The sequence below is a fragment of the Podarcis vaucheri genome (genome assembly GCF_965113315.1).
Source record: "Podarcis vaucheri genome assembly, chromosome: 4".
Lineage (NCBI taxonomy): Eukaryota > Metazoa > Chordata > Lepidosauria > Squamata > Lacertidae > Podarcis > Podarcis vaucheri.
In genome coordinates this window covers 7613794-7641656 of record NC_138762.1, presented here as the reverse complement: position 1 = coordinate 7641656, position 27863 = coordinate 7613794, and the positions used below count along the sequence as shown (strand labels likewise).

Sequence of the window (27863 nt, the reverse complement as noted above, 5' to 3'; positions counted from 1 at the left end):
TTAAAAGATTGTGAACCTTTTAAGATGTATATACAGAAACAATGCATAGAAATGAACTCACTGGCAGGATTTGAGTAATACAATTACAGTGGACAAATACAAACAGAAAATACAATTATGAGGTAAAAATGAGAAGAAGAGACAAATGTTATAACTAAAGGAAGATGGGAAAGGTTTCTCTCAATATTTTCTGTGCTTTGTATTCTGTACCTAAGAAAGGTTGCTCTCAAATACTATCTGCAGTAAATTCCTGTGCTAATCCTGTGCTTCTGCAACTTCTGCAAATTTTGGCCAGACAGTTAGCACGCCGCCAGTGACTGAAGTGCTAAATTTGGCTGGCAGGACAAAAGTTCATTTCCTGCCTTGCTGGCTAGCAGAAGCTGCTACTGTAAGCAATAACCAACCAGACCTGTTGCTAAAGAGGCCCCCTTTTCCTGTCTTATGCTTACTAATGCAAGAATGAGAAAAGACACGTGTATGAAGGAGAAGGGAGGGAGTGCTTGGTTAGCAGAAAGACAGGAATGTTTAGCAAGCAATAAAATGTGTTTAGCAAGCAATATGGATGTTCCATATAGGGGAAGTCTGGGGAAGATGTGGGAGGGGGAAGAGTGTTCAGAAAAGTATAAGAAAAGTCTGCAAAAGTGTCTTGCTCTACAGCCAGAATATTTTCAGGAGCTATCCAGCTGGTTGTCTCTGGGTACAGATTATCTCTGTGCACAGATTTTCAATAAACTCTTTTTCTCCAAAGAAGATTTTGCTTTCCTGGTACTTTTGTTCCCTCCGAGGTCCGGGGATGGCGTGGCTAATGGATCCCTAGGTAAATAAGGCTTCAATAACCTTCATTTTAATATATAAGGAATACAAATCTATAAGCAAAAGAAACAGAGGTGTTATAAACCAGGAAGGGAAGTTGGGGGAAGTCGCATGGCGGGGGGGTTGTTAACTAAAATTGTAAAATGAAATTTGAATGTTTGATTATGTTAAAATTTCTTTAATTCAGTTATTAAAAGTGGCTCCTCTTACTTAAGGGCCCCACAGACCTCATGGGACACCAGAGCAGATTCCCTTGTTGCTTTTTTGAGTCAACCAGCAATGGGGGTTGCATTTCCTTATTTCCAGGAGGGCTGTTGCTAAAGCACATGACATGCTCTTCACACTTAGTTATCTATTAGGAACACAGGCACAAATTATTGTGTGTGTGTTTGTATTTGCAAACTACCCCAGTCTCTGAGCGGTGAGATTCCAGGGGTCCCAGGGGCTTTCCCATCTTCGGCGTCTTTACGATATCTAGTTTTATTTACTCACATACACAACCGGAGTGTAGGACGGAGGGGCTCACAGCATCAACACCCGAACAGATCTTGCTTCTCTATTAGTCGCAGCTTTGGATCCGGCACAGAGCAAGCTGGTTTCGGGCTTTCCCACAACTCTCTCTGGGTCTTGCTTTCCTACCTAGCAGCCAGGTGAGACGGGAGGGGGGAGGACAGCCCCCCCATTAGCTGCAGCTCTTGCAACCCAGCTCCTTCGTTGGGGATGCTGAGGAGGACACTCTATGGGCAGCGAAGGCCCTTGTCTTGCCAAGAAACTTGTCTGTGGGAATCGTGCATCCATAATGTTATGGAAAGGGTGAATGTCTTCTATAATTCTCTGGTGTCACCAGAAGAGGAAGCCGTTCTTTTCAGTTAGGTCTGTTCTCAACTGCAGAGGATGAGTAGCCTTGGGAGCCTCTTGGAGAGATGGAAGTGATGAAAGGACTGAATCCACGAGGGAGAGCTACGTGCTCTGAGATGGGGGAACCTTCGGGCAAAGGCCAGCAGAGAAGGGATGCTGTTGGCTGCTGGTTTCTGTTGCTCCCCACTTTCCCAAAGGGCGTAACATCGGAGGTCCTGCGGGAGGAAAGAGCGTCTCAGGGTCAGGGGCCAGTCTGGGCCAAAGCGGCCTCCACTGCCCCCACCACGGAGTCCCTGGCACTCCTGGACCATGAGGGTTGCAGATTTTGGTCTTGGACCAAATTGGGGGCCAAACTGTCAGTATTTCATTCTCCCATTGCTAGTGTAACATGATATCCAGGTTTACACCTTCTGTACTGTCGGTGTAAGAATGGAAGTCAGTCTGTAAATCGCTTTCATCCTTTGTTTTCTTTTACTCTGACCGAGGAGGAGATGGCTGTGGAAGACAGCTCACGCCATGTTTCTTTGTTATTTTCCGCTGTAAATAAAGCTTGATGTCACATTTTAACACAGTTTGCAGCACATCTGCAAAGAGAAGGACATGGGGACAGGTGAGTCCATCCCTGAGCACCTGGCAAGGCTATTCCAAGAGTTTTCTCCTGGATTCCAAGTCCTATTACAGGGGAGGGACAGCCTAGGCCTTTGGGGGATTATCCTGGCCTCCTTCTACCAGAATGTGGCTCCCAATGCTAACAAAACACTATAAGCAATGTTACGCTATTAGCAACCCTGGAGATTCCACCTGCCTCTTTTGAAAGGAGAACACTCACCTGATCAGTTAATAATAATAATAATAATAATAATAATAATAATAATAATAATAATAATATATTTATACCCAGCCCATCTGGCTGGGTTCCCCCAGCCACTCTGGGCGGCTTCCAACAAAATAATAAAATACAATAGTCCATCAAATATTAAAAGCTTCCCTAAACATAATAACAGCAACCATCCATTTTCAGTCCATTGAATTAGCGATTAAGCATTTCTGGAAAAGGGAATGGCATACTTTTGTATATTAGTATAAAAAGCATGCATAAGAAAGTATTACTCATTTATGATGAGAATAGGATTTATTTCTTTTGAACCTCGCTCGATTCCTCCTTGGCAGCCAGTGCGATTATTTCAGCAGGGCTAGAACTCAGGACCCGCTGCCTTGAGGGACACCTAAGAGCAGTTGGGCAGGGAAAGGACTCCCTTGGGAGGTGGTGGACTCTCCTTCCTTGGAGGTTTCTAAGCAGAGATCGGACGGCCATCTGCCATGGATGCTTTAGCGGAGATTCCTGCATTGCTGGGGGCTGGACTAGATGACCCTGGGATCCCCTCCTATCTCTCGGCTCCTGAATTCTAGGAGGAGCTTCCTTGCCTCCTGCAAAGCCCTTTTCCCTGCAAGCTCTTCCTCTGGTTTCTGGCCAAGGGAGGGAGATGCTCAGAGTCCAGCCAAGAGCCTCACCCCCAAAAGGATATCTGGGCATGGGCCTAGCCAGGGGGGCAGCTGCCCCCCTGAATCCATAAGAAATAATAGAAATCTGAGGTTCTGCCAAGCAAGAGAGGGCTGAGCTGGAGGGACTTGGCTTGGCAAGGGTTAAAGGGAAGTGAGCTGCCTTCCTAGAGAGGCCAGGAAGCAAGAGGGGGGCCAGGTCCTCCAGAGCCAAGGCCCCTCCCTCCCCAGTCCTTCCCTTGCTTTGGGGTCTCTCCTGCAAGGGCTGCCTCGCTGTCCCCTCCCGGGATCTGGTGAGTCTCCTCTCTCCCCCCCCAGAGGGTGCAGTGGGGAGACGGGGGGGGGTCCCAGGGCTGGGGCAGGGGAGGGGGCCTGGGGGGCCTGATCCGGGAGGGGCCAGGTCGGCCACGCTCTCCTTCCTGGAGATCAGAGGATCCCAAACTCACTTGGCCCTCCGCCCCCCCCTTCAGAAAATATCTCCCTTCTTTAAACAAAGGAGTCCCTGGGACTTTAACTCTGTGTGACATCGCTCAGCCTCATTGCGCAACAGAGGAAACATGTGCAAATGGTTTTCCAAAGCTGGACGGGGAGGTGGACAAGCCCCCCCCCCAAGAAAACCCCACGTGGAGGAAGGAAGGAAAGGTGGGAGAGAAAGGCCAGGAATAAAGAGAGGGATCCCAGCCCCTAGTCTGGCTGCTGCATTGGGGACCAGTTTCCCCAGTCGTCTTGGCATCAATGGCTGTGTGTGTGTTAAGTTATCTAGCGGAATAATAATAATAAATTACCCGGCTAAATATCAAGGGAGATGTCTTTGGCTCTGCCCACTTGGCCCTCAGGGGGTTGATCAGATACATACCTGGCCCTCAGAGCAAATAAAAAGGGACCCCACCCCAGGAATTTGTCTGGAAAGCGGCAGAGAGCCCAAGTGCAAGAAAAGGAGACAGAAGCAGGGAGTGGGGGTGGGGGTGGGGAGCAACTCCTGAGGACCCCAGGTGAGGACCCCTCTAGACCCACAAATGACTCCCTTGTCAGTCAGTTCTGACTTCATGCATTGACTGGAAGGCTGCAGAAACCAGGTTGATTAATCTCCCAGAAATCCCTTCAGTTGCCTCCACATTTTACGTGGCTAGGAGGCTAGAGACGTATTTCTCCTCCTCTTCCTCCTCCTTCTTTTCAAAAAGATAGCTCACGGTCTGGGATGCAGTGCAGTCCAGCCCTGGTTCCCAGCAAGACTCATCCATGCTTGCTCAGGGAACCATTTCCCCTCCTGTCCTACAAATTCTGTAACAGAACAATGTATTTGCTTTGTAGGATTTGCTGCAGCTTCTCATTTAGAAGGGCAGAACTTGGCAGAAGACCAAAGGGTTCCTTCCGATCTCTCAGAGGCTTCCTGAGAGCACAGATGGATGAGCGAGACTCAGCTGGCCCTGGAGCAGGAAGAGGCCATGCCAGCCAAACTGGGAGCAGTGGGGGATTCTGGGAAAACCCAGTGCAGAAGATCCATGGTGAGGAGGACACTCTATGCTCAGAGGTGCAGAGCCAGCAGTTGAGGCAGTTCTGCTGCCAGGAGGCCAAAGGACCCCGAGAGGTTTGCAGCCGACTCCACCACCTTGACCATCAGTGGCTGAAGCCAGAAAGGCACACAAAAGCTGAGATGCTGGACCTGGTGATCTTGGAGCAGTTCCTGGCTGTCCTTCCCCCGGAGATGGAGAGCTGGGTGAGGGAATGCGGAGCGGAGACCAGTTTCCAGGCAGTGGCCCTGGCTGAAGGTTTCCTCCTGAGTCAGGCAGAGGAGAGAAAGCAGGTGAGAGAGACTTTCCTTTGGATACTCCCAAGGGGCTCCAAACAGGACAGAGAACATCCGATAATGGTCTGCTGGTGGTTTTCTGGGAAAGCATCCATGGAATGAGATCTCACACCCTTCAAGTCTTTGTCATTCTCTTTCTAGTATTTCTCACCATTCTCTGTTTTGAATCCTTGTTTCTTTTTCAGGGAAAGGATCTCTTTGCAGAAATGGACTTGGATTCCTGTGAGGCAGAGAGGCCTCCATTGGACACCAGAGAGAGGCCACTGGGTAAGAAGGAAGGTGGTTTTTCTCTGTCTGGTCTCATTCTGTTGGTTTTCCAACTCATCTGTGAGTTGTTTTCATCTTGTTTTGGGGGGAGACAGTTGGGAAGAAGGGTCCAGAGGAGGGGAGATGTATTTTTGCACCACTAACATATGAAATGGGCACAAACGTCCAAATGCTCTCAATAGGTAAAGCTTTCTCAAAGGCCCATCTGTAGTAAGAGATGCCCTGTTTCACCTGTGAGAGAAGCAGGCACTCCAGGCGTCCTGATCACCCTTTTTTCTCTTGCAGGTGACAGAATGATGCCGGCAAGACTTCCTGATCCGTCTTTTCATGGGGACAGAAGAGAAGCAGTGGGTGTGGAACGAGATCAGGTCAGGGGAAGCTGCTTTGTGGGGACAGAGGCCGAGGGATGGAGCAATGTCATGGACTGGTTGGGGACAGAGGAACAGTGGGAGGAAGCAGCTGGGGAACCAGGAAGGGAAGACGGCTGAGAGCCCAAGAAGTGGAGGTGGAGGAAGGACTTGCGGGAAGAGGGAGAAGAGGGAGAAGCCTGGGAAGAGGAGGTGTCAGAAGCTGAAGAGGTTACAGGGCTTAGTGAGCTGGGAGACTCTGTGGCAGAATGCAGTGCAGAATCAGAGGCAGAAGAGGAAGGAGGCGAGTGGCAGACAAATGTGGTAAACTTCTGGCATGGCAACTTAAGAAAAGACAGAAATTAAATACAGTCACAAGTCTAGAAGTGGATGGAAAAAATATATCTAAACCCAACGAGATAAGAAATTGCTTTGTGAGTTATTTTAAAAAACTCTATTCCCAAGGATTACAAAATGAAGAGGACATAGATAAATTCCTTAATAAATATGGATTACAAAAAATCTCTCATCATAGCAAGGTGGAGCTAAACCAGAGAATAACAGAACAAGAGATAGAGGGTGCCATTCAGGATATGCAATTGGGCAAATCTCCAGGGCCAGACGGACTGACTTCCAGATATTACAAATCTTTAAAGGAATGGCTAATACAACCGTTAAAGGAAGTTTGTAACGAGATCTTAGAGGGAAAAAAGGCACCCGAATCGTGGAAAGAAGCATATATCTCACTCATACCAAAGACAGAGACTGAAAAGACTCAACTGAAGAACTACCGCCCAATTTCGTTATTGAATGTGGATTACAAAATTTTTGCAGACATTTTAGCAAAAAGATTTAAAAGAGTACTGATGGAGAAGATTCACAGAGACCAAGCAGGCTTTCTCCCAAAAAGACACCTCTCAGACAATGTTAGGAACATAATAGACATTTTGGAAAAGTTAGAGGTGAATATAAATACTAAAGCAGTTTTGATATTTGTGGACGCGGAGAAAGCCTTTGACAATATTTCGTGGAGTTTTATGAAAAAGAATCTTCATGGGATGGGGGTAGGACAAGGATTTGAGAATGGTATGGGTGCAATATATTCCGAACAAAAAGCTAAGTTGATTGTAAACAATGTAATAACTGAGGAACTTAAGATAGAAAAAGGAACACGACAGGGGTGCCCAATTTCCCCATTGCTTTTTATTTCGGTCCTGGAGGTGTTGCTGAACATGATTAGAGATGACCAGCAAGTTAAAGGTGTACAGGTCGGAACTAAACACTATAAGTTAAGAGCGTTCGCAGATGACCTTGTATTGACCTTGCAGGAGCCAAACACTAGTACAAAAAGAGTGTTGGAAATAATCCAACAATTTGGGCAGGTAGCCGGATTTAAATTGAATAAACAAAAAACTAAAGTCTTAGGGAAAAACCTAACAGATATGGAAAAGAATAAGTTTCAAGAAGAGACAGGTCTGACGGTGGTTAAGAAGGTGAAATATCTAGGGGTTAATTTAACATCTAAAAACTTGAATCTGTATAAGGACAATTATGAAAAATGCTGGTCAGAAATTAAAAAAGATCTAGAAATATGGTCAAATTTGAGATTGTCAATGTTAGGCCGAATTGCAGTGATTAAGATGAATGTATTGCCTAGAATGTTATTTTTATTTCAAACTTTGCAGATTATTGACAAGATGGACTGTTTCAAGAGGTGGCAGAAAGACATTGCGAAATTTGTCTGGCAGGGCAAAAAGCCCAGAATAAAATATAAAATATTAACAGATGCAAAAGAAAGAGGGGGATTTGCCCTGCCGGACTTAAAATTGTACTATGAAGCAGCAGCATTCTGCTGGCTGAAAGAGTGGATGCTCCTCGAGAATACAGATATCTTGGACTTAGAAGGTTTCAATAATGCATTTGGCTGGCATGCATATCTATGGTATGACAAAATCAAAGTGCATAGTGCCTTTAAAAATCATATTGTAAGGAAAGCGTTGTTTAATGTTTGGATGAGATATAAAGATCTGTTGGAAAACAAAACCCCTAGATGGTTGTCACCCTTAGAGGCTAAGGCCCACAAGAAAGTTAATATGGAGGTCGGATGGCCAAAGTATTGTGAGATCTTAGAACAGGATGGAGAGAAACTGAAATTAAAGAGCCATTGTCAGGGGTTCAGAAGCAGAGACGCAGAGAAGGGTGGAAACAGAGAGCGAGGGGGAGGAAGCCGAAGGGAGAATGAGTGATGATGACGACCCGAGATCTCCAAGCCTAAGCAGTGAGTCAGAGGACTCCCAAAAGGGAGCCCCAGTGAGCAGAGCAAGGGGGGGATCCGGGGGGACACCCCAGGAGGAAGGGAACAGAGGAGATTCAGAGAGCAGCAGCTGGAAGTCGGGACCCACGCTCAAGACTGAGAGCAGCAGGGAGGAAGGCAGCCAGGCATCGGGTTCCGGAGGCCGTCAGCAGGAGGGAGGGCACGAGTCAGGGGTGGTCACGCCCTCCTCAGAGAGCGAGGCAACGGTCAAGAGGAAAGTAGAGAGTTGGGCGCGCGCGCCAAGTTCAAATGCAGCGGAAGCTGGAGCAGTAAGCAGCCCGGAGAGTGAGCCAGGTCCCAAAGCCCGCCGAAAGGAAGCGGAAGGATCAGGGGGGTCAGCGTCAGAGGAGAGTAGAAGGGAGGAGTCCCAGGGGGGCAGAAGGACCCAGAGACGTAGGGAGAGGCGAAGGAGGTGGAGCAAGGCTAGGGTATTAAGCTGGTGTGCAAGAGGCGGGGACTCAGATGGGTCTTCGCCGACCTAGGGCAGAAGGTGTAGAGCTGCACGCTGCAGTTCGGAAATGAAACCTGTAACTCAATAAAGACTCTTTTAAAGTGGACGCTGTGTGGCGTGGTCCTATGTGAGCTGGGACCTGGTAGCAGCTCTGACAGTAAGACCCATCCCATCAAAGCTTCAGAAACCTGAAACCTCGCAGCGGGAGCAGAAGCCGCTAGGGGAGGAAGAGGGGTGTCTGTAAGCAAGCTCACAAAGATTAGCAAGATGACGGAAGAACAGAGGATCTCCGCGCTGCAAGAGGCAGTGACCCAGTTGTCCTCAGAGGTATTGGCTTCCAAGAAACGGGAGGAGGAGACTACAGCCGCCTACAGAGACCTACACGCCAGGTTTGAGATGCTTGTTAAGCAAGGGCAACCGGGACCCAGACCGGAGGGCGTGGGATTGGCACGGAGAGCAGGAGGGCTTGTGGCTCACTTCGATGGGACTTTGCAACAGTACCCTAATTTTAGAGCAGACGTAATGTGCGCACTGCAACTGCTGGCAAAAGACTTTAGAGATGAGGAAGAGAAGGTGGGGTTCATATTGTCCCATTTGCATGGGGATGCCAAAGCCTGGCTGCGCAATTTGTGGAGGGATAAAGATCCGGCGCTTCAGAATGCAGATGCCTTTATCAAAGCGATGGATGCGTGTTTTTTGTCTACTATTGATGTGGATCTTGCCAGACGGGAGATTCATGGACTAAAACAAGGGAGGGCGAGCGTCCGGCAGTATCACGCCCGATTTTTTGCGCTGGTCAGTGCTTTAGAATGGGATCGGGATTCGCCCCCTGTCAGAGACCTCTTCTGGGAGGGTCTAAGTTCTGCGGTTAAGGATGAAATTGCAAGGGGGGAGAGGCCCCGAAGCACGCAGGAGGTGGTCCAAAGGGCGCTGACTGTGGGGGTGAGGCTGGAAGAACGTCCATGGTGCAGAGATGAAGGACGTGGAGGGCGCGAAGCAGCGAGAAGTTTCTCTTTCGTTCCGAGGGAAGCAGCGCGTGCGCAATCCACACCTCCGCCAGGAGGGGGAGGGGAACCGATGGAGGTTGGAGGTGCAAGGGCTCAGTCAGCAGCCAGAGCCCTAGCACCGGCAGCAGTGAAAGCGAAGCCTCCTAGAGGGAACAGGAAGTGTTACATCTGCGAGGATCCAGGCCATTTGGCGAAGGAGTGTCCCCGGAGGCTCCACAAGCACACTGCAGCCTCAGCAATGGTGACTGCAGCAACGCAGCAAGGAGAACCACAGCAGGGAAACGACGATGTCTGGCTGGAGACGGAGGCACTGGGGCCCAGCCAGACGCATCTGTGAAGCAGTCCCCAGCGATATTGCAACCCACGGATCCCCTCCCACCCAAACCAGTAGTGCAGCTCACAGCATCTCTCCAGCTACCCGACGGCGTCACTATCGAAGTGCCGCTTTCTGTGGATTCGGGAAGCAACGCAGACTTTATAGCGCAGAGCTTTGTGGAGCAGCACGCTATACAGCTATTGCCTGCCACTCTGCCCCTGCAAGTCGTCACGGTGGATGGCAGAGAGTTGCTAGGGGGGCAGGTGGTGAAGCAGACGCCACCGATGGTGATGCGCCTTGGCAACCACAGGGAAGTCATCAGTTTTAATGTCACCCAACTGTCGGACACGCCCATTGTGTTGGGCATGAGTTGGCTGGACAGGCACAGTCCGACACTGGCTTGGTACCAGAGACAACTGATCTTCGGCTCCTCTTATTGCGCAGAACACTGCATCCTGCCCCGACGGGAGGGAGAGGAGGAGGAATCACAACTGCAGTTGGGAACGTTGCAAGCGGTCCCCCACAAATATGCGAGCTTTTTGGAGGTCTTCTGCGAGAAGGAGGCGGACAAGCTACCCCCTCACCGGCCATATGACTGCAAGATTGACCTCCTACCGGGGGCGACGCTGCCGAAGGGGCGGCTATACTCCATGTCTGAAGATGAAATGCAGGAACTCAAACAGTTCATCGAGCATAATCTGGAGCGTGGCTTCATCAGAGAGTCCAAGGCAGTGGGGGGCAGTCCCGTTTTCTTCGTGAAAAAGAAAGACACGCCCCAAAAAAGACTCGTTGTGGACTACCGCCTTTTGAACCAGATGACCAAACCGTCTGATTACCCCATGCCCAGGATTGACGACCTCCTCGCGACGGTGCGCAAGGGACGCGTGTTCACCAAGTTGGACCTGCGAGGGGCGTACAATCTCATCCGCATGCGGGAGGGCGATGAGTGGAAGACGGCCATGTTCACACCGCTGGGCACCTACGAATACAGAGTTATGCCCTTTGGATTACAAAATGGCTCTCACTGTTTTCAAGCTTTTATGCATCACGTGTTGGAGGGACTCCTCTACAAGACATGCGTCTGCTTCCTGGATGACATCCTGATTTTCTCTGACTCGCAGCAAGCTCACGACCGAGACGTGAGGGAGGTGCTCAGCAGGTTGCAACAACATAGACTGTACGCCAAGCTGGAGAAGTGCCAGTTCGACACGACGGAGGTGGATTTCCTGGGATACAAGTTGTCGGACAAGGGGATAGCCATGGACAGCACCAAGGTTCGTGCGGTATTGGATTGGAAGAGTCCGCGCAACCGGAAGGAGGTCCAGCGGTTTGTCGGCTTCGCCAATTTCTATCGCAAGTTTATCAAGGGGTTCGCGATGCAGACGGCAGCAATTACGGACACGCTCAGCTCCAAACAAAAGAAATTCATCTGGACGGAGCAGGCGGAACAGTCCTTTCAAGCGCTCAAGCAGCTCTTCGCATCGGAGAAGCAACTGCTGCATATCGACCCCAGTAAACCGTTGAGGGTAGAGACAGACGCGTCAGACAGAGCCGTGGGAGCTGTCCTGCTGCAGCGAGACCCGCAGGGGGTGTGGCGGCCGGGAGCGTTCTACTCCAGAAAGCTCAGCAAGTCGGAGCAGAACTACACCATCTGGGACAGGGAGTTGCTGGCCATTCATGCAGCTTTCAAGGCGTGGAGGCACTTCCTAATCGGCGCCAAGCACACGGTGCAGGTCTGCACGGACCACAAGAATCTGGAGCACTGGCGCACGGCTCAGTTCCTGAACCAGAGGCAGATACGTTGGGCGGAGTTCTTTGCTGACTTCAATTTCCGAATAGAGTACGTCCCAGGCGACACCAACATCATGGCGGATGCACTGTCCCGAAAACCGCAATACCTAGAAGAGGTGACGCCAGCGGCGGCCATGCACATCTTCGCACCGACGGCGTGGGCGTGTGCCTCAGCTACAGTAGACCTGGATGCGGTGCGACGTGCATTGCGGGACGACTCATTCGCGCAAGACAAGATGGCGGAACTGCTCAGAGGCACGGCTACCACGGACGAGTTCCAGGTGCGGGACGGCTTGCTCCTACGCAAAGGGGCTGTCTATGTACCAGGAGACGACCTTCGCGCCAAGGTACTGCAACAGTTGCACGACGCACCCACGGCCGGTCACTTTGGCACAGAGAAAACGATGGAATTAGTCGCGAGAGACTTCTGGTGGCCCAGGCTGAGAGGGGAGGTCGCGGACTACGTCGCGAGGTGCGACACCTGCCAGAGGGCCAAGCCGGTACACAGACCACCGGCGGGACTGTTAGAACCGCTGCAAACACCGTTTGAACCGTGGGAGAGGGTGGCCCTGGACTTTGTTACGGATCTACCCAGCTCGAGAGGCAAGACAGCTGTGCTAGTGGTGGTGGACTTGTTCACCAAGATGGCACATTTCATTCCGTGTGCGAAGGTGGCCACGGCGGAACAAACCGCCAAACTGTTCATAGATCACGTGTTCAAAGTGCATGGCCTGCCACGGTCTATCCTGTCCGACCGCGGACGCCAGTTCATCTCGTCTTTCTGGCAGAAGCTGATGGGTTTTCTAAATGTCAAGGTCAATCTGGCATCAGCAAGACACCCGCAGACCAACGGGCAAGCAGAGAGGGTCAATGCCATCATGCAGCAGTACCTGAGATGCTATGCCAATCAACAGCCTGCGACGTGGGTGGATTACCTGCCGCTAGCCGAGTTCGCTTACAACAACACGAAGCACGTGTCCACAGGAGTGACGCCGTTCTTTGCCAACAATGGGAGGAATCCCAGAACCTTCCCGGGACTGGAGAGAGTGGGGGAAGGAGAACCACAGACGGCGGACGCGTTCGCGTCAGAGCTGCAGGCGGTCCACGATCAACTCAGACGGCAGCTGGAGCTAGCTAAGCACGCCTACAAGGTGCAAGCTGACAAGCACAGGCGGGTTGGCGAAGTGATCCAAGTGGGAGACTGGGTCTGGTTGGCAGCCCACGCAGTGCCGACCAGGTCACTTGCCAAGAAGAAGTTGGGGCACAAGCAGATCGGTCCGTACCAAGTCGAAGCGCAGATCAACCCGGTAGCCTTCCGACTGGCGCTGCCGGAGAGTTCCAGAATGCATCCGGTGTTCCACAGGTCGGTGCTCACTCCCTACAAGGCACCTCACAGGTTCCAGGAGCCAGGGACGGCGCCAAGTCCGCTCCGGGAACGGACGGAGACGCGGGAGGTGAAGCACCAGGACCACATCAACGAGGTCACGGAGATTTTGGACTCCAGATGGGGGGAAGAGGGAGTCGAATACCTCTTAGCCAGAGAGGGCACCCGGGCCAGCGCCAATAGCTGGGTACCAGACTACGCTTTGGAGGAACCCCTGCTCAAGGACGAGTTTCATGCCCTCTTCCCACACAAACCCATGCCAGCGAGCTTCTTCGACGACTGGTTGTTCACACCCACACTTTCTTCCAGCACGTTCCATGGATTCGACTCAGAAGGGGAACCCGCACGGAGCACCCGTTCCCCAGAAGGTTCACCGGCAGGTTCGGCATCAGGCAACTCGTATTGGTGGGACGATCGACCAGAGGAGCAATGGCGCAGGAAGTGGCTGGAGATGCCAGGTCGAGCGACCGACGCAGAGACTGACATGGACGTGTTCGGGGAGGACCTCGGGTTCGAGCACGGCGGTACAGAGATGGAAGAGCAACAAGTCAACGTCGACGACCGCGAGGGGGAAGACTCGGAGGTCTTCAGTTGGCGGCCACCCACGGGGAGCGACCTGTATCCAGCATTCCCTCCCATGATGATGGAGCACCCAGCACCCACACCGGACAGCGGGGAGGGGGGAAGGGGGGGCTTCGAGGGGGGGATGGATGTCAGGGGTTCAGAAGCAGAGACGCAGAGAAGGGTGGAAACAGAGAGCGAGGGGGAGGAAGCCGAAGGGAGAATGAGTGATGATGACGACCCGAGATCTCCAAGCCTAAGCAGTGAGTCAGAGGACTCCCAAAAGGGAGCCCCAGTGAGCAGAGCAAGGGGGGGATCCGGGGGGACACCCCAGGAGGAAGGGAACAGAGGAGATTCAGAGAGCAGCAGCTGGAAGTCGGGACCCACGCTCAAGACTGAGAGCAGCAGGGAGGAAGGCAGCCAGGCATCGGGTTCCGGAGGCCGTCAGCAGGAGGGAGGGCACGAGTCAGGGGTGGTCACGCCCTCCTCAGAGAGCGAGGCAACGGTCAAGAGGAAAGTAGAGAGTTGGGCGCGCGCGCCAAGTTCAAATGCAGCGGAAGCTGGAGCAGTAAGCAGCCCGGAGAGTGAGCCAGGTCCCAAAGCCCGCCGAAAGGAAGCGGAAGGATCAGGGGGGTCAGCGTCAGAGGAGAGTAGAAGGGAGGAGTCCCAGGGGGGCAGAAGGACCCAGAGACGTAGGGAGAGGCGAAGGAGGTGGAGCAAGGCTAAGGTATTAAGCTGGTGTGCAAGAGGCGGGGACTCAGATGGGTCTTCGCCGACCTAGGGCAGAAGGTGTAGAGCTGCACGCTGCAGTTCGGAAATGAAACCTGTAACTCAATAAAGACTCTTTTAAAGTGGACGCTGTGTGGCGTGGTCCTATGTGAGCTGGGACCTGGTAGCAGCTCTGACAGCCATGAAAAACTAAAACCCAAAGTACAAGATTGGCTCCACTATTATCAAATAATGGAGGTTTTCAAACAAGACAGGAAAATTGGCTTCCAGGTGGAAAAATCAAAACTTGAGACAGAATTGTTAGAACCCAATACTAAGAATTTGTCAAGAATGTATAACTTGCTGTTGAAATGGAATACACAAGACGAAACAGTTAAATCAGTTATGATTAAGTGGGCACAGGATATTGGTCATAATATTATGTCTGCTGACTGGGAAAGGTTGTGGAACACTGGTATTAAATTTACGGCATGTAGTGCTTTAAAGGAAAATGTTATGAAAATGGTCTATAGGTGGTACATGACCCCAGTTAAGCTAGCAAAAATTTACCATTTGCCTGATAACAAATGTTGGAAATGTAAGGAAACTGAAGGTACTTTTTATCATCTTTGGTGGACATGCCCGAAGATTAAGGCTTTCTGGGAGATGATATATAATGAAATGAAAAAGGTATTTAAATATACCTTCCTTAAGAAACCAGAGGCCTTTCTCTTGGGCATTGTCGGCCAATTGGTGCCAAAAAAGGATAGAACCTTTTTCATGTATGCAACAACAGCAGCAAGAATACTGATCGCAAAGTATTGGAAGACACAAGATTTACCCACCTTGGAAGAATGGCAGATGAAAGTGATTGACTATATGACATTGGCGGAAATGACAAGCAGAATTCGTGACCAGGGAAAGGAGACTGCGGAAGAAGATTGGAAGAAATTTAAGATTTATCTTAAGAACTATTATAAACTTGATGAAGCTTAGAATGTCGAGATTTTACAGAGAGAAAGGGTTGCAGTAATATAAGATCAGATTAAGAAAGGACTATGATGAATTAGGATGGGAAAAAACATTTATAAGTTGCTATAAAATTTGGACATGAGGATGCAGAAAGGGGAGGTATGGGGAAGTCCGAGGAAAGAAGTCTATGAAAGGACATTTTGAAATTATATTTGTTTGTTTGTCTGTCTTTCTTTTATGTTTGTTTGTTATAAAAACTTTTGTAAAACTAATAAAAATTTTATAAAAAAAAAAAAAGGAAGGAGGCGAGTGGGAGGAGGGAGGTCGAGAGGTAGAGGTGAGTCAGGATAAGGAAGAGCCACCGGTGGCTCCCTCTCCTTTTGCCAGAAGCCACCCTCCCTGCTTGTCTCTTAGAGCCAGGAGACCCCCTGCAATGCAGGAATCTCTGCTAGATCATCCAAGACAGATGGCCATTCAAAATAGGCTTATTTTATTTCTAGATTGATCACTGAATGCTCAGATTGGTTTCTAAGCAGTGAACAAATCAGAACAAATAGTGGCCTGGATTCACCTAACCAGCCCCATTGGCTGCAAAATGGGGTCTGTGCCCCCATTCCTCCTGCTCTCCATGCCCCCATGAACTCCTGGAATTTGGCTCTAGGGCATTGGGAGGGAACTCCCCAGAACAGCTCAGGAGGAGAGGAGAAAGTGGACCCTTCCATCAGGCAAAGTGGAATGCTTGCATAGGCAGAATGACTTGGAAAACACAAAGTGGAGAACCACCTATTTGCACAAAGACGAATACCCATAATTAAAACTTAGAATAAAATAAGCATCCAGAATTAAAATGTGCAGCAAAGTAATCCTATTGAAACAACTCCCCTGCCTGAGGGCCCTGCTCCTGCTACTCACCACCTGGCCCAGGGTGGGGCCTGACAGGCCTCATAAGGACGGTTGTGGCTGCTGCTCCTGCTGGCCAGGAGGACTCGGAGCGGCGCAATGTTCTTTTTAAAATGTTTTTTTAACTTTCTTTTTTCCTTTTGATTACTTTTTTTGTGGGGGGTAGGGTGGATGTTTGGTTGGGCTCGGGAATTTGTTTGATTTTGATTGTAATTTTTACAGTTTTTTGTTTGTATTGTTTTATTGTGGGTTCTTTCTTTTCTTTAAAGGTTTTATTTTGTTCTTAAGGGGAGGGGTCAGGGATGCCGAGGAGGGGTTCCAGCCCACAAAATAGCTAGGGCATGTTCCACAGGGGGGATGCCCTGGGACAACCGATCTCAGTGATCACGGGTAGGAGGAGGAGTTACGCTAAGAGCAGACCATGTCATTACAGAGGAGACAGGTTTAGTCGTTGTTGGAGGACTATCCCTGCCTCCGGGTCTGGTCCTGACTGGACGGATACTAGAATCAGCAAGCGATACCCACATGACCTGAAGGTGCTGCTGTGCAATGCCAGGTCAATGATTCATAAAACCACTGCCATCCTTGACTTGATCATGGATGAAGGACTTGACCTGGCATGTGTAACAGAGACTTAGTTGGATGAAGCAGATGGGCCTGTCCTTGCAGTTGCTTGCCCACCAGGTTTCTCTTACACAGCAACCCAGGCCTTGTGCATAGCTGTCAAGTGTCCCTTATTTGAAGGGACAGTCCCTTATTCCAGCGCCATGTCCCACTGCTGTCCCTTATTGATAGATGTCCCTTAAATGATGTCCCTTAAATTTCAAAGGAAGCAGCTCCTCTCCCTCCCTCCCTTCCTGCCAGGGAGGAGGGAGGCTCCAACTGTGTTGCTTGGCTGTGTTGCTCACCCAATAAGAAGTCTAAGAACGACTGTGGGGTGGAGCTTGCATGCGTTGTGTGTGGCTAGTTAATGCAAGCTGAGGGTGTTTTTGAATGCTGGACGCCATTTTGTTGCATGTGCTGCTGCAAACTTTACAGTGCAAAGCCAGGCCGGGGAGCCATCTTAAGTTGAGGCTGCATAGGCCTTGTGGTGCATGTGATTCAGATTCGATTCAGTTGAACCTCTGGTTACAAAGTTAGTTGGACAGTGTTCTCGAAGCTACCCAGCATGAGTTTGACCAGACTGCAGGAGGACAGGAAGACTGGAGTGCCTGGAACAGGTGAGGCTGCAGTTCCCTTATTTTGGCTGCTGGTCCCTTATTTTCAAGGCTGCTGGTCCCTTATTTTCAAATCTGTAAGTTGACAGCTATGGCCTTGTGGGCGGGGAGGGGGGGTTGCAGTGCCATGGTCAGGTCACTTCCTGGTGCAACTGGACTTCTCTGCGACCCTTCCCCTCTGCAGGGAGGTGGGACCGATTCAGATGGTCCACCCCCGCCACTTAATGGATTCAAATGGTTTCCAGAGAGTGGTTGGGGATGCTTTATCCCATGTTGATGGCCTTTCAGCTGATTCCCTGGTGGCCCGCTGGAATGTGGAGTTAACCAGGGCTGTTGACTTTTTGGCTCCGAAGCGCCCTCTCCGATTGCATGGAGCCTGGACAGCCCTGTGGTTTTCCACGGATCTGAGGGCAATGAAACAATCGCTGAGACGGCTCGAGCGCTGGTGGCGGATAACTCATTCTGAAGCTGACCAGACACAGGTTAGAGCTCAATGCTGAGCCTACCAAGTGGCAGTAGCAACGGCGAAGAAGACTTTATTCACCGCCTCTATTGCATCTGCAGAAAACAGCAGCAGGAGACTTTTTCAGGTGGTTCACAATATAGCAGAACCACCTGCTACATCGGGGCCACATGATCTCCTGCCATGAGTTTGCAAAGTTTTTTGCAGATAAAGTCGCTCAGATTCAGGAAGAGGTGGACTCCACCGTGGGAGCAGGGCCGGGGCGGGAGAGTGCTAGTGTCCTGTCTAGTCAAGTTGCGTAGGATCAATTCCAATATGTTACCTCCGAGGATGTGGACAGGCTGCTTGGACGAGTGAAACCAACCACCTGTCTCCTGGATCCTTGCCCATCCTGGCTTATAAAAGCTAGCCGGGAAGGACTGGGCGATGGGCTTTGAGGGGTCGTGAATGCATCTCTCTGTGAGGGAGCCTTCCCAGAACCGCTGAAAAAGGCGGTTATCAAACCGCTTATTAAAAACCATCTTTAGATGCTGCCAATATGGCTAACTATCGCCCAGTCTCAAATCTTCCATTCTTGGGCAAGGTGATTGAGCGAGTGGTTGCTTAACAACTCCAGGCATGCCTGGAAGAAGCGGACCATTTGGATCCCTTCCAGTCAGGATTCAGGCCTCATCATGGGACTGAAACTGCCTTGGTTGCGCTGGTTGATGATTTCTGGCGGGCTAGGGACAAAGGTAAGAGCTGTCTCATATTTCTGCTGGCTCTCTTCTGCTGGCATTTGATACCGTCGACCATAACATCCTTCTGGACCGTCTTGAGGGGCTGGGAGCTGGGGGCACTGTCATACAGTGGTTCCGTTCCTTCCTCCTGGGCCGTGTTCAGAAAGTGGTGGTGGGGGATGAGTGTTTAGACCCCTGGGCTCTCACTTGTGGGGTGCCTCAGGGTTCCGTCCTCTCCCCCATGCTTTTCAACATCTACATGCAGCCGCTGGGAGAGATCGTCAGGGGGTTTGGGCTGGGTGCTCATCAGTATGCGGATGATACCCAGCTCTACCTCTCTTTCAAATTGGATCCTGTGAAGGCGGTGAAAGTCCTGTTTGAAAGTCCTGTTGGAGGATGGATGGCAGCTAACAGATTGGGGCTGAATCCTGACAAGACAGAAATACTGTTTTGGGGGGACAGGAGGCGGGCAGGTGTGGGGGGACTCCCTGTTCCTGAATGGGGTAACTGTGTCCCTGAAGGACCAGGTGTGCAGCCTGGGAGTCATTCTGGACTCACAGCTGTCCATGGAGGCACAGGTCAATTGTGTGTCCAGGGCAGCTGTTTATAAGCTCCATCTGTTACGCAGGCTGAGACCCTACCTGCCCTCAGACTGTCTCATCAGAGTGGTGCATGCCCTAGTTATCTCTCGCTTGGACTACTGCAGTGCACTCTATGTGGGGCTACCTTTGAAGGTGACCCGGAAACTACAACTAATCTAAAATGTGGCAGCTAGACTGGTGACTGGGAGTGGCTGCCGAGACCATATAACACTGGTCCTGAAAGACCTGCATTGGCTCCCAGTACGTTTCTGAGCACAATTCATAGTGTTGGTGCTGACCTTTAAAGCCCTAAAAGGCCTCGGTCCAGTATACCTGAAGGAGCATCTCCACTCCCATCGTTCTGCCCGGACACTGAGGTCCAGCACGGAAGGCCTTCTGGCAGTTCCCTCCCTGCGAGAAGTGAGGTTACAGGGAACCAGACAGAGGGCCTTCTCGGTAGTGGCACCCACCCTGTGGAACCCCCTCCCACCAGATGTCAAAGAGAAAAATAACTACCAAACTTTTAGAAGACATCTAAAGGCAGCTTTTAATGTTTAATAGATTATTGTATTTTAGTGTTTTGTTGGAAGCCGCCCAAAGTGGCTAGGGAAACCCAGCCAGATGGGCGGGGTATAAATAAATTATTATTATTATTATTATTATTATTATTATTATTATTATTATTAACAAGAAGGAAATAACAGAGCATTGTGTAGCAGATCATATTTCTGCTGTCTCAGAAGAGGACATTTCCCCTTTTCTTTTAGGGTCCAGCGTGCTTTGAAGATGTTGCTGTTCGTTTCACGGACGAGGAGTGGGCATTGCTGGATCCTGACCAGAGAGCTCTGCATAAGGACGTCATGGAGGAGAATCGTGGAATCGTGGCCTCTCTTGGTAAGGCTCCCTGTGGGATCGTCATATCAGCCTGGAAATTCAAAAAATACCTCAATGTGACCAACCTCATATATTTTCACAGAGCTCAACAGCGCCCCCTATAACACCTGGGAACCTAACACCCCCACAATAAAGAGTAAATTACAGTTTTTTCTTTGAACAGCCTACCTCAAATTATTCCTTTTTCTACCACAATTGGGCTGGTCTGAACTTCCGAGGCCATCTTCAATGTCAGCTTCAGAATTGTTAGGAAAGATAAGTAGCTTCAGGTTTTCTGTTTTTGTCAGTCTTGGGTTGACCAAAGAGCCGACTGGCAGTGAAGCTCAGGTGCTGCCAGCCAGAGAAGAAGCAGGCCTGGGGAGAGGAGAGTTAGCAGCGGAAGGCAGAGAGGAGGGGGAGAGGAACTGTCATCTGAGCTCTGAACAAAGGGGAGAAGAAAAACAGAGACAGAGTGACAGACAGCTGTGTGAGAGCTACAGGAGTGAGTCAGACGTTGGAATGCAGGAAGCATTCTCTGCCAAATTTAAAGATACTGGAAGAGAAGGTGGGGGCTTCCATGCTAGGGAAGGGGGGGAGCTCAGTCCGGGCAACTCCATCTTGTGGGGAGGACGATGAGTAGAGGAGCTCCGTCCAAGTTTGTTGTTTTAGCAATAAATCTGCAATTATTAACAGCCAGAGTCGTCTCACGTTTGTGGGAGACCAAGCCATAACAAGGACTGACATTGGAGATGGAGGGGATGCCATGACTGGGCCAAACAAAATCCATCCCAGAGAAGAGCTAGGCTTATGGAATCTCAGGTAGTAGTAGCAGTGATGAGGATGAGGATGATACAGTGGTACCTCAGTTTACAAAATTAAGCTTTTCCAGAACAGGTACCACTGTAGTAATAATAATAATTTTTATTTCTACCCTGCCGATAATAATAATAATCTGATTCCATATAAAAAAGAACATTAACTTTAAAATAAACAACTTATACTAGTGGCCAAAATTGTGGAAAGCTTTTGTGAAAAGTGTATTTCTGAGGTTTGGTAGCTCATAACTCCACCTTTGTGTGGAATAATGCCATAAAATTATATAGCAATGGAAATATATTTTAATGAAGAATGTAATGCAATGACTTTTATGATGGAGTATTTTTTAGAACAACAGTCATAAAGAAAAAACGTGAAACCTTTGGTAACCATTGGTAACCTTTAGCTTTCATTACGGCCTTACAACATCTTCCCATGAAATGAATCAAGTTTTTAGTTCTGCAGTTGTAATAATGTGAAACAAAGACTGAATTATTGCCTCTGTTAATTGGGCTTTATTGCTGGGTTGCCTCTGTTTAAAATGTTTCTTTAGTCATAGAATCATAGAATCATAGAGTTGGAAGAGACCACAAGGGCCATCGAGTCCAACCCCCTGCCAAGCAGGAAACACCATCAGAGCACTCCTGACATATGGTTGTCAAGCCTCTGCTTAAAGACCTCCAAAGTAGGAGACTCCACCACACTCCTTGGCAGCAAATTCCACTGTCGAACAGCTCTTACTGTCAGGAAGTTCTTCCTAATGTTTAGGTGGAATCTTCTTTCTTGTAGTTTGGATCCATTGCTCCGTGTCCGCTTCTCTGGAGCAGCAGAAAACAACCTTTCTCCCTCCTCTATGTGACATCCTTTTATATATTTGAACATGGCTATCATATCACCCCTTAACCTCCTCTTCTCCAGGCTAAACATGCCCAGCTCCCTTAGCTGTTCCTCATAAGGCATCGTTTCCAGGCCTTTGATCATTTTGGTTGCCCTCCTCTGGACACGTTCCAGTTTGTCAGTGTCCTCCTTGAATTGTGGTGCCCAGAACTGGACACAGTACTCCAGGTGAGGTCTGACCAGAGCAGAATACAGTGGCACTATTACTTCCCTTGATCTAGATGCTATACTCCTATTGATGCATCCCAGAATTGCATTGGCTTTTTTAGCTGCCGCGTCACACTGTTGGCTCATGTCAAGTTTGTGGTCAACCAAGACTCCTAGATCCTTTTCACATGTACTGCTCTCAAGCCACGTGTCCCCCATCTTGTATTTGTGCCTCTCATTTTTTTTGCCCAAGTGCAATACTTTACATTTCTCCCTGTTAAAATTCATCTTGTTTGTTTTGGCCCAGTTCTCTAATTTGTCAAGGTCGTTTTGAAGTGTGATCCTGTCCTCTGGGGTGTTAGCCACCCCTCCCAGTTTGGTGTCATCTGCAAATTTGATCAGGATGCCCTTGAGTCCATCATCCAAGTCGTTGATAAAGATGTTGAATAAGACCGGGTCCAAGACAGAACCCTGTGGCACCCCACTAGTCACTCTTCTCCAGGATGAAGAGGAACCATTGATGAGCACCCTTTGGGTTCGGTCAGTCAGCCAGTTACAAATCCACTGAGTGGTAGCATAGTCAAGACCGCATTTTACCAGCTTCTTTACAAGAATATCATGGGGCACCTTGTCAAATGCCTTGCTGAAATCAAGGTAGGCTACATCCACTGCGTTCCCTTCATCTACTAGGCTTGTAATTCTGTCAAAAAATGAGATCAGGTTAGTCTGACATGACTTATTTTTCAGAAATCCATGCTGACTATTGGTGATCACAGCATTCCTTTCTAGGTGCTCACAGACTGTTTGCTTAATGATCTGCTCCAGAATCTTCCCTGGTATTGATGTCAGACTGACTGGGCGGTAATTATTTGGGTCCTCTCTTTTCCCCTTTTTGAAAATAGGGACAACATGTCAAGTTGGCTCATGTCAAGTTTGTGGTCAACCAAGACTCCTAGATCCTTTTCACATGTACTGCTCTCAAGCCAGGTGTCACCCATCTTGTATTTGTGCCTCTCATTTTTTTTGCCCAAGTGCAATACTTTACATTTCTCCCTGTTAAAATTCATCTTGTTTGTTTTTGCCCAGTTCTCTAATCTGTCAAGGTCGTTTTGAAGTGTGATCCTGTCCTCTGAGGTGTTAGCCACCCCTCCCAGTTTGGTGTCATCTGCAAATTGGATCAGGATGCCCTTGAGTCCATCATCCAAGTCGTTGATAAAGATGTTGAATAAGACCGGGCCCAAGACAGAACCCTGTGGCACCCCACTAGAGGAACCATTGATGAGCACCCTTTGGGTTTGGTCAGTCAGCCAGTTACAAATCCACTGAGTGGTAGCATAGTCAAGACCGCATTTTACCAGCTTCTTTACAAGAATATCATGGGGCACCTTGTCAACTGCATAGATTTCCAATTGGGTTAAAGTTTTGGCCATTCCCAGGCCATTCCTGCAGTGGAATAAGATTATCCTGAAAGCACTTTTTCAACACAGCAGCAACATGACATGGAGCTGAATCTCTTCCTGCCTTTACCAGTCTGATTTTGTAGTGCCTGAGTCTCCTTATACCTCTTCAAAAATATAGAAAGGCCAGCTTTGGTTATGTTTTCCCCAATCTCTCTTCAAATTTCTTCAGAATTGTAGCCTTGTTCACTTAATAGTACTATTTTACATCGCTTTCTGGGTGACCCGTCAACTCTTTGTGCCATTTATATAATTTTATTATGTTTTACAACCTCATTAAATGAAAGAACACAAAAAACCCCAACCAACTTGATAGCAATCACATAACACATTGACAAAAGTAAACCTAAGCAAGTTGTGCTTCCTTTTTCTGGTTATTTGACTATAACATTTGATAAAATATGAGTAATTGAACAAACTTGCATTCTTGATGGATTGCATTCTTGATTAAATTATCTTTCCATTGATATACAATTTTATGTTATTCCTATAAAAGAAGTGGTGTTATGAGCTATCAAACCTCTGAAATACACTTTATTCCAAAAGTCTTCCACAATTTTGACCACTACTGTATATTAAACAAACGAACATTCAACAACTCATCAGAATCTAATAATAAATATGTTGGTTAATGACAAACAACACAGGTAATGAACACACACGCAACTTCCTTCAGTTCTTCTCCATTTGTTCCTGAGGCTCTAATCCCTTTTCGTCTCTATTGCAGATTGTGATGAATCGGAAATCGATAACAAAGGTGACCACGATAAAATCCCCAGAGAGGAGAAGCCACGTAAAAATTTGGAGTGTGGAGAAAGCTGCAGTCAGAGTTCCCATTCCACATCCCATCAACAAAATCTCATTGGAAAGAAACTCTATCACTGCATGGAATGTGGAAAGAGCTTCAGTCACGGCTCCAATCTAATTTACCATCAAAGAATTCATACAGGGGAGAAACCCTATCAGTGTGTGGAATGTGGCAAGAGGTTCAGGAAGAGCTCCCATCTAATTTCCCATCAAAGAATTCATACAGGGGAGAAACCCTATCAATGTGTGGAATGTGGAAAGAGCTTCAGTCACAGCCACAGTCTCACCTCCCATCAAAGAATTCATACAGGGGAGAAACCCTATCAGTGTGTGGAATGTGGAAAGAGCTTCAGTCACAGCCACTGTCTGAACTCCCATCAGAGAATTCATACAGGGGAGAAACCCTATCAGTGTGTGAAATGTGGAAAGAGCTTCAGGAAGAACTCCCATCTCACTTCCCATCAAATAATTCATACAGGGGAGAAACCCTATCAGTGTGTGGAATGTGGAAAGAGCTTCAGGAAGAAGGACAAACTCACTTCCCATCAAATAATTCATTCAGGAGAAAAACCCTATCAGTGTGTGGAATGTGGAAAGAGCTTCAGGAAGAAGGACAAACTCACTTCCCATCAAAGAATTCATACAGGAGAAAAACCCTATCAGTGTGTGGAATGTGGAAAGAGGTTTAGGACACGCTACGAACTCACTTCCCATCAGAGAATTCATACAGGGGAGAAACCCTATCAGTGTGTGGAATGTGGAAAGAGCTTCAGGAAGAGCTCCGATCTCACTTCCCATCAAAGAGTTCATGCAGGGGAGAAACCCTATCAGTGTGTGGAATGTGGAAAGAGCTTCAGGAAGAGCTCCGATCTCACTTCCCATCAAAGAGTTCATGCAGGAGAAAAACCCTATCAGTGTGTGGAATGTGGAAAGAGCTTCAGTGACAGCCACAGTCTCACCTCCCATCAGAGAATTCATACAGGGGAGAAACCCTATCAGTGTGTGCAATGTGGAAAGAGATTCAGTCACAGTCAGAATCTCACTTCCCATCAAAGAATTCATACAGGAAAAAAACCCTATCAGTGTGTGGAATGTGGAAAGAGATTCAGTCACAGTCAGAATCTCACTTCCCATCAAAGAATTCATACAGGAGAAAAACCCTATCAGTGTGTGGAATGTGGAAAGAGCTTCAGTCACAGCCACCATCTCATTTCCCATCAAAGAATTCATACAGGGGCGAAACCCTTTCAGTGTGTGGAATGTGGAAAGAGCTTCACTGATAGTTCCTCTCTCACTTCCCATCAAAGAATCCATACAGGGGAGAAACCCTATCAGTGTGTTGAATGTGGAAGGAGCTTCAGTCATAGCTCCTCTCTCACTTCCCATCAAAGAATCCATACAGGAGAAAAACCCTATCAGTGTGTGGAATGTGGAAAGAGCTTCAGTCAGAGCTCCTCTCTCACTTCCCATCAAAGAGTTCATACAGGGGAGAAACCCTATCAGTGTGTGGATTGTGGAAAGAGCTTCATTCAGAGCTCCTCTCTCACTTTCCATCAAAGAATTCATACAGGGGAGAAACCCTATCAGTGTGTGGAATGCGGAAAGAGCTTCAGAATGAGCCACGATCTCACTTCCCATAAGAGAATTCATACAGGGGAGAAACCCTATCAGTGTGTGGAATGCGGAAAGAGCTTCAGTGTTAGCTCCGCTTTCACTTCCCATCAAAGAATCCATACAGGAGAAAAACCCTATCAGTGTGTGGAATGTGGAAGGAGCTTCAGTGACAGCCGCGGTCTCACCTCCCATCAGAGAATTCATACAGGGGAGAAACCCTATCAGTGTGTGGAATGTGGAAAGAGCTTCAGGAAGAGCTCCGATCTCACTTCCCATGAAAGAATTCATACAGGGGAGAAACCCTATCAGTGTGTGGAATGTGGAAAGCGCTTCAGTCACAGTCAGAATCTCACTTCCCATCAAAGAATTCATAGAGGAGAAAAACCCTATCAGTGTGTGGAATGTGGAAAGAGCTTCAGTCACAGCCACCATCTCACTTCCCATCAAAGAATTCATACAGGGACGAAACCCTATCAGTGTGTGGAATGTGGAAAGAGCTTCACTGATAGCTCCTCTCTCACTTACCATCAAAGAATCCATACAACGGTTAAAAAAACCATTATACAGGTTTAGGAACCAGGCAGACACACCTTTTTAACCAGGCTTTTGGCTGATTGACATCTAATGCCCTTTTTTTTTTGTTTCTTGTTTTTTTATGTTGTAACCATCCTGAGGCCTTTGGGTGCCAACTCTTAAAGGCCTAGGGGTCTTTGCAGTACAAAAACAGCTGGAGACCCAAGTTTGCTTTAAAGGGAAGGTAGGCTGGCCCTGTGACAGCCTCTGCTGGACAAAAGCACTGCCCCAGAATCTGAACCGCCCCCAGTACTGCTAATTGAAATTTATAGAGCGCAAAACAGAAGTTTGATCGGCACTTCAACCTCTAGGGAGCTTCTAGGTGCTTTCTGCGCCACCTAGAGTACCCACAGAATTGTGGCATCTACTGGCAACACGCATAGGAGAACAAATGAAAGACAAACACAAAGGGCAGGAAAAAACCTGGAAAGGGCCATACCAAATGGACATCCGGTGTGAAGAGGTCACTTTCCCCACTGCTGAACAATGCCACAGGTAGAGGAGATAGAGTGCTAGAAGTGTCTCCAGGGCAAGGGGAGCTGCTGGGAAACTGAACTACGGGCTCAAAATATTACTTCTTTAAAAAGTTTTTGCCATTATCGGCATTGCCATTCAAATGGCATGCATGCATCATGTGATTGATTGTGCAAGGCGGGCCTTACCTGGCCCCCCATCAATATTTTATTCAAGTTGGCAGCACTGGGTCGGGTGGTTTCCAAATTAAATAAAGACATAAATCGCCTTCCTTTGCACATGTCAGTATCCTCATTTATTATTTTTAAAATTTATTTGCCCTTCATCTGAAGATTTTACATTATAAACATACAGGATGAAAGCATGGCTTTCTCAAAAACAAGTGATGCCAAAGAAATCTCTCCTTTTCTTCTTTTCTTTTTGTGGATGGAGTTACAAAGTTTGTTGATCAGGGGACTGCTGTGGAAATTGTGCATCTCAATTTCAGTAAGGCTTTTCGCAAAGTCCTCTGTGATGTTTATGTGAGGAAGGTGGTAAAATGTGGGATGAATGAGGTAATTGTTAGGTGGATTTGACTGACCAAACCCAAAGAGGACTCCTTCATGGTTCCTCCTCATCCTGTGGAAAAGTGACAAGAGGAGTGCTGCAGGGTTCTGTTCTGGGCCCGTTGTTGTTCAACGTCTTGATAAGTGACTTGGATAAAAGGGACTGAGGGGATGCTCATCACATTTGCAGACAACACCAAACAGATCCTAATGGCATCCTCTCTCTTCTTACAGCAACAGACAGGGAGACAAAGAACAGTGCAAAAGCACAGCAGAGCGGAAGAGATAAGACTGACTTTCGTTCTTACACTTTCCAATCCTAGGAAAGTAAACAGCTTCATGTTCAAAATGAACTTTCCTAAACACCCTGAAGCCTTTTTGTTAGGTATCCCAAACCAAGAGCTGCCCAAAAAATAAAGGATATTATTTATGCATGCTACACCAGTGGCCAGAATCTTGATTGTACAATATTGGAAGACGGAAGACATACCATCAAAGGAACAATGGCCAGAAAAACTGATGAACTATGCAGAGTTGGCTAAGCTAACAGATAAACTATGAGAGAAGAACAAAAAGGACTTCAAAAGAGTCTGGGAACCATTTACAGTCTATTTGCAGAAACAACAAAATGGACTGGATTCACTGGCAGGGTTTGAATAAACGTTCACAACTTTATTTCAGTAA

The 27863-nt window shown here is 48.3% G+C and overlaps 2 protein-coding genes across 4 annotated transcripts in view; both read left to right on the top strand.

The window, feature by feature from the left end:
* The first annotated feature begins 102 nt into the window (after positions 1–102).
* On the top strand, positions 103–27863 carry LOC309530296 (uncharacterized protein). 3 transcript variants are annotated; one of them, XM_082219049.1, is made up of 6 exons: positions 103–122; positions 4483–4975; positions 5164–5245; positions 5531–5613; positions 19744–19870; positions 23894–27863. In XM_082219049.1, exons 1-6 carry the CDS (start codon positions 118–120, stop codon positions 26158–26160), a joined length of 3057 nt encoding a protein of 1018 aa, XP_082075175.1. In that variant the 5' UTR covers positions 103–117; the 3' UTR covers positions 26161–27863. The 3 variants fall into 3 exon arrangements, with proteins under 3 accessions (XP_082075175.1, XP_082075174.1, XP_082075176.1); XM_082219048.1 differs by lacking the exon at positions 103–122 and having other exon boundaries at positions 4376–4975; XM_082219050.1 differs by lacking the exons at positions 103–122; positions 4483–4975; positions 5164–5245; positions 5531–5613 and adding an exon at positions 17909–18410.
* The window catches only part of LOC309530423 (uncharacterized protein), a 56607-nt gene continuing 45879 nt past the window's right edge, over positions 17136–27863 (top strand). The window contains exon 1 of the mRNA XM_082219387.1: positions 17136–17216. The gene's annotated coding sequence lies outside the window, so the exon portion shown is untranslated. The remainder of the gene's footprint in view (positions 17217–27863) is intronic.

Bases quoted from the DNA above. Each gene is read 5' to 3' on its own strand.
- LOC309530296 (XM_082219048.1), top strand. From the start codon at position 4,466: ATGTATTTGCTTTGTAGGATTTGCTGCAGCTTCTCATTTAGAAGGGCA. The intron at 5,246-5,530 runs GTAAGAAGGAAG...TTTCTCTTGCAG, and splicing joins CACCAGAGAGAGGCCACTGG to GTGACAGAATGATGCCGGCA. The intron at 5,614-19,743 runs GTCAGGGGAAGC...CTTTTCTTTTAG, and splicing joins TGGGTGTGGAACGAGATCAG to GGTCCAGCGTGCTTTGAAGA.